This window comes from Amborella trichopoda, chromosome 12 (genome assembly GCF_054954075.1).
Source record: "Amborella trichopoda isolate Santa Cruz 75 chromosome 12, AtrichopodaSantaCruz75HAP2 v2.0, whole genome shotgun sequence".
NCBI lineage: Eukaryota > Viridiplantae > Streptophyta > Magnoliopsida > Amborellales > Amborellaceae > Amborella > Amborella trichopoda.
The window spans coordinates 35,311,896-35,318,322 of record NC_142347.1 but is presented as its reverse complement, the minus strand read 5'-3'; the positions used below and the strand labels follow the sequence as shown (position 1 = coordinate 35,318,322).

The window sequence follows — 6,427 nt, the reverse complement described above, 5'->3', positions numbered from 1 at the left end:
TGCTTGCTAAAGGACAGGCCAACCCCATCAATCATATCTAATCGCTAAAAACAAACCCCTACTTATCCTGATAATTCTCCCATTAATTATTATCATAAGCAAGCAGGTGAGCAAATTTATACTGAATATGAAGTACAGAATGGACGGCTATGATTTCCGACAATGCAGAGTGCTTTCTAAAAATCAAGGATCGGCCCAACATGTGTCTGAATGTGAACCGCCCGTTCAGTCGAAATGGACAGAGTACCGTCGAGGATTAACGGTCCGCATGCGATCTCGATGGAAGAGGTGTATATAAATACAGCGCTTGCCCATGAGAGAGCATCCCATGTATTAATTCCATACGTTAGTGAGTTAGAGAGAGAAGGGATTGAGAATAGCTATTTTTTAGAGAGAGAGAGAAAGGAGAGAGAGTCTCACAAATCATACAGGTAGAGAGAGAAAGTTCACAATAGTTGGAGAGAGAGAGAGAGAGACCCAAATTATATATTAAGAAATCCCCAAATCGTTTGCGATTAGTTAGAGAGAGGGGGAGAAATCATGTGAGTTAGAGAGAGAAAGTCTCATAAGGAATTAGTTAGAGAGAGAAAGGAGGTGTTGGGGAGAGGAGGACGTGTACTTCATCCGCAAGTTCGGGCCTCATTCGACGGTAAGTCTAATCAAAATTTTCAAGCTTATCTGCTATTTGCCGAGAGACAAAAACTCATCATAAAGTTTTTAGAGAGAGATTATCCTCACACAATTTCATGTAAAAAATAGCAGTCTTTTGGAATTTGAGTGAGATGCTCTCTATAATCTAGAGAGAGAATATCGCCTCAAATTAAAGAGAGAAACGAGTAGTTTGTAGAGAGAAAATAGAGTTCTAGTGAGAGAATCCTACCCTGGAGTGAGGGAAATTATTGTCCCCAAGCAAGAGAAATCACCAAATTTAGAGAGAGAAACTCCTCCCATTGGAGAGAGAGTGAGAAATACATAAGAGTGAGAATCGAATCTCCAATCAGAATTGGAGAGAGAGGAGGAGCACAGGAGATCTTAGAGAGAGAGAGAGCCTCTTCCCAAAGAGGAGAGAGAAAAAATAGAGAGAGAAGGAAGAGAGAGTCCCATCTCTGATGAGAACCGGAAAGAGAGAGCGATAGCAGTGAGAAGACGAAGAAGGAGAGAGGTTAGAGAGAGAGAATCCCATTTCCAAACAGAATTGGAGAGAGAGAGAACAAAAACTGAGGTTAGAGAGAGAGCAAGAAGAGAAGTTCTAGAGAGAGAGAGGAATCGAAGAGTCGATCTTCTGGAGATGGGCGGGGAGAGCCTCCTGGAGGTGCTCAATGTGCGCATTGAGGGCTCCGGCAACCGCGTCATCGTCCTCTCCCATGGCTTCGGCACCGACCAGTCGGCATGGCAACGAGTCCTTCCTTATCTGCTCCGCGACCACCGAGTCGTCCTCTACGACCTCGCCTGCGCCGGCAGCGTTAATCCTGACCACTTCGACTTCCGCCGCTACTCCACGCTCGACGCATACGCAGACGACCTCCTCAAAATACTCGATTCCCTCGGCGTCAGCTCATGTGTGTTCGTCGGCCACTCGGTGTCCGCCATGATCGGTTGCTTGGCCTCCTTAAGACGCCCAAATCTTTTCCAGAAGCTTGTCCTCATAGGGGCTTCGCCCAGGTTAGTTACTTGCTCCTGTAATTTTCCTTTTCTCTCTAATATTATTCTCATTTCTCTGTCTGCAAAATTTTCCCATTCCCAATTCTTTCTTCTCTCTGTATACATCTCTGTTTTGATTTTTGTTTTTTTTATCTTTGATTATTTTCTTTTTCCTTTTCCCCCATTTCTTTCTGTAATTTGCCCCATTTTCTAATTTTCCGTCGATGATCATCAAATTCCGATGATTTCATGGTAATTTTTATTTGGTTTTGCTTCCTTTCTTTTCGATTTCTTTGATCTTCGATTCTCATTTTTCTTTACATTAGTTTGAATTTCTTTTGTGCTGGTTTCCCATTATCTTCTTTCTTCCATTGGGCTTTCTGGTTTTTCAGTTTTTTTACAGTAAATTGAATTTGGGTTTTCCTGCTGGTTTATTATCTGATTGATTTTTTATTAGTAGTCTAGGGGGAATCTTCAATATGCTTAACCATAATTCATTTTTATTAAAATTTTATGAGTGGGATCTTTCTTGGACACGAAGTCACCATTTTTAGCATATGCAGTTGGTATGCGTGAAAATATCTCAAAATAAATAAATGTATTTTGAAAAGAAAGAACTCCTCTTAGGTATTAGGTGTGAGTCCTTTTTCACACTAATTAATTTATAATTGGCGGAGACAAATTGTTATAAAAAACATTAATACCTAATCACATCGAGGAGTTATTTTAATAAAAATGAGATTGTGATTTAGCCAAATTTATAGGATTAAATTATTATTTTTTATTCATATGGCTACAATAGTTATAGATGTCCAAAAACAATATTAATTTACATAAATAAAACCTAATACAATCTATGATTATTTCTTGTATGTCATTATAACTCTATGGTTATACAAAACACAATGCATGAAATTGAATTAAGAAATATGGAGTCATTAAATTACTGGATAGCTTACTTCAAACCATCCCGAAAGATTTTATATACGCTACCGTGGGTCTCCTCATCTAATGGCACAAGGGATCTTAATCCTAATCTTGTCTCATAATTTATTAAGTCTGGACAAAATCTCTTGAGAACATTATACGAGATAAGAACAACACACTCTCAAAGCACAAGCTTAAACGATAACTTTATAGCTAGGGCGTGGCCCCTTATGGTTTCTCTAATCATAATAGTAATTAAAGGATGGGGTTTCTATGAGTCAGGCTGATTAGAAACCATCCAAAATTCTCTAATCATATGCAAGCCCCCATTAAAATTCAGTTTGGATGATTTTTTATTTATTTATAAATTTATCATTTAGGCCAAGATGATCATAAATATGAAAAGAAAAATAAACTTTTAAAATTAAAATCATAAATTTTTTAGTATTTTTTATACATTTTTCATATCTTATTTATAGACTATATAGACAATACACTTTAAATAACATCCTATCCTATCTTTAGGATGGACGTTTGTAAGTTAGCGGGCTCACTCAAAAAATACATTTTTTTAATTAAAATTTCAAAACTAAAATGAAGTATTTTCACGTGTACCCGTAAAGTTACCACGTGAGTCAAAATCCGAAATTTGAGGGAGAATTCTGGCAGGCAGGGGCCCCATGTTTTCAGAATTTCCTCCTCGATCATTTCCGTACCATTGCCAAACATTACTGAGGAATTTTAGAAAAACGTGTTTTATGTTTTTTAAAAGGCCTTGCTATTTGCACAGTATTATTTCTTTTTGTATCCTAATTTTTTGAATTTATGGACTTTTGAAGGGTATTTGGCTATCACAAAAGTAAGCCATTAGCATGCGGGCAGGATAAAGTAGGAATGCGAGCTTGACAATAAATATATTTTTTAAATATATTTTAATTTTAATTTTTAAAAAATATATAATTTTTAATATGAAGATAATAAATATAAAAAAATAAATAAATTTTAAAAATTAAAAATAATAATTATTTTCAAAAAAACATTTGGACGGTTAGTTGCAATTGTTTTAAATAAACCATCTATTTACATCCATCTTTAAGTTGGATGCTTTGTACCTATGGACAAAAACATGGGGCCAAATAGTAACACATTTCTCGAACTTTTTAGTGCAATTTGGTAGCAAATTCAAAAGGTTCAAAACTTTTTGGCAAAGTTAAAATTTGGACCATTTCCCGAGTTATTTCATATCATCTTTGAACAGGGGGTTAAGCTTGCCATAACTCTATGATCCGTCCTATAAAATAAAAAACGTCATCATCATCATAACCTTATCGGATAAAATTGTCCTATGCAATTGGAACGACACATATGACACGTACACCTTAAAAAATGGTCCCGATTTCAAACCCTTGAAGTTTATTTTTTTGTCCTACACCACCTAGTTTTGTTCTCTCTCATGACATCCTCTTAAATTAGTAACACAAACGAATTCAATAAAAATACTGAAGTTTCCTACTGTACTATTACATCATCATATCTGTCAAATGCCGATATGGGAGACAAATGGATGGTTGGGATGTCTCTTTCCTTTGGTCTAAGTCCGAGTCTTCCGGGACTTGGGAGCGGAGCGAATGATGCCCAAGAGATAGTTTAGTTGGGCATGTTAAAGTACTGTAGGAAGCCTAAGAACCTAATTGACACCGACGATATCTTATGGACAATGATTTGAATAGGGCTAATGTTTGATCAAAGTAAAGCATCTCCTCAAAGCTCACCGAAATGTTTTGTTCTGGTGTTGAAAAAATTTCGAATTAGTTATCTTGGCCTTTACTATTACGGTTGTGAAAAAAAAATATGAAGATTTTAAACCCTAATAGTAGTGTATAGTACAACACATTATCTAGATTGTCCTTTTCACCATAAAAATGGTTTTTAGGGATTCACAAGACTTGTACTATTTTTTTAGTGTTAAATTTTATAATTAGTTTTAAAAATTAATTTTACAGCCATTATATAGATTTTTGATGCTCAAAATAGTTTGGAGACGAAGATTTGAAGCACGGCTTTACATTGTTTTCATAACAAAGACTATTATACTTTATAGAAAATATACTAAATTGAACCAATCTTAATGCGGGGAAACTTCCTCCACAGTGAAGAGCAGGAAGGGCTAAGTACTTGGGTCTAGCCCTAGCCTAGGAACTCGGCCGAGTCCTGTCCAACAAAGATAGCTAAAACAAAAAGGGTGAAAACAAAGAAAGAGGGTTGAGGACAGGCCAAAGCTTGGGGCCAAACGTTCGCGACATCTTTCGCCCCTCTTCCCTCCCTTGGTTTCCAAGGGGCCTTTGCTTGAAAAAAAGCATAAGCCCCTCTACTGAACCAGGTTCTCATAGTGGATGCTCTTCACTGTGACCACCAAGCTCAAGGGTCACCTAGAGAGAGAGAGAGAGAGAGAAGGGGGGTGTCAAACTTTGAGATCTTTAAAAGAGTGGAAGACAGTGACAGTGCAAGCTGTGAGAGTGAATTCCACAGAGAGAGACGGGTTTTGAAAGAGAGAGATTAAAGAGGCAGATGGGATTTGGATGAGAGAGAGATCAAGACACAAATGGGTTTTGAAGGATAGAGAGATCAAGACAAATGGGTTTTGGAAGAAAGAGAGGGATGAAATAGACAGATGGGTCTCTTCTAAATTGCCCCAACCTCTATTCTCCTCATTTTGACTCTTAACTTTGAGGGCTATGTTTTCTCAGCAACTTCACTATCTTTTGGGAAACGCACCATATTCTTTTTACCTAAAAAACACGTCATATTATCCAAATAAGAACCAAGAATTCCAGTTTGTTACACTGAGAAATCTTCATTCTTTTCTTAGGTTCCTGAATGACAGGGACTACCATGGAGGATTTGAGCATGGCGAGATCGAGAAGGTGTTTGGCGCTATGCAGGCCAATTACGCAGCCTGGGTGGCGGGCTTTGCACCTATGGCTGTAGGGGCAGATGTCCCGGAAGTTGTTAGGGAGTTCAGTCGGACACTGTTTAACATGCGTCCAGACATCTCCCTGTTTGTGTGCCGAACCATCTTTAACAGTGACCTTAGGGGCATGTTGAGCTCAGTGAAGACCCCTTGCTACATCATACAAACTGCTAAAGACGTCTCCGTGCCAGCCTCTGTGGCCTTATACATCAAGGCTCACTTGGGTGGTAAGGCCACCATAGACATGATGCCCACTGAGGGCCACCTGCCGCACCTCAGTGCTCCGGCATTGCTACACCAAGCCCTGCGTCGAGCCTTGGCTCAACGTTGAGCTCGATTTAGGGTCATCCAGATCTTCTCTCGGTTTTTAAAGGTGGTCTTGTTCTTTCTGATCTCTACACATTTCACTGCTTAGCAGGAAATTATCTTCCCACTAAGAAAAAAAATTGTGCCTCAGTGAGGGATTAAGGCATATGACCCCAATTTATAGGGGATTATCTTGTCCACGAGAGAGTTCTAGTGGGGCACAAACCAGGTGGATTGTGGGTTGATTCGTCTTTATTTTTTCTTTTTCTTTTTTAAATGAGAAAAATAAGGATAATGCCACAATTTGCGTGTTTTTGTCACAATGAATGGTACATGTAAATTTCAAAAGGTGAAAATTAATAGAGGAGTGCTTTTTGCTTTGCCCTCTCTCTAGGTCTAAAAGGCCATGTTCTCTTTCCAACTTTCTTTGAATGCTGATAACATGAATTAACAAAATGTAATTAACATTAGCATGGCAAGGTTTACTCAAGCTGCACACAAATGCAAGTTTGTATTAAACATCAAAAGTAGACGTATTGGAATTGTCTATCTGGGGATTTAAAAAAGCAAAAAAGTTTATAT

General features: G+C 38.0%; 1 protein-coding gene across 1 annotated transcript; it reads left to right on the top strand.

The window, feature by feature from the left end:
- The first annotated feature begins 323 nt into the window (after positions 1-323).
- Positions 324-6,226, top strand: LOC18439119 (alpha/beta-Hydrolases superfamily protein). Its single transcript, XM_006849255.4, has 2 exons — positions 324-1,662; positions 5,438-6,226. The coding sequence occupies exons 1-2, from the start codon at positions 1,289-1,291 to the stop codon at positions 5,868-5,870; spliced, it is 807 nt and encodes a 268-aa protein (XP_006849318.1). The 5' UTR covers positions 324-1,288; the 3' UTR covers positions 5,871-6,226.
- Positions 6,227-6,427: the final 201 nt, after the last annotated feature.

Coding starts and splice junctions, on each gene's coding strand:
- LOC18439119 (XM_006849255.4), top strand. CDS start 1,289: ATGGGCGGGGAGAGCCTCCTGGAGGTGCTCAATGTGCGCATTGAGGGC. Junction 1,663..5,437: donor CTCATAGGGGCTTCGCCCAG/GTTAGTTACTTG, acceptor TTCTTTTCTTAG/GTTCCTGAATGACAGGGACT.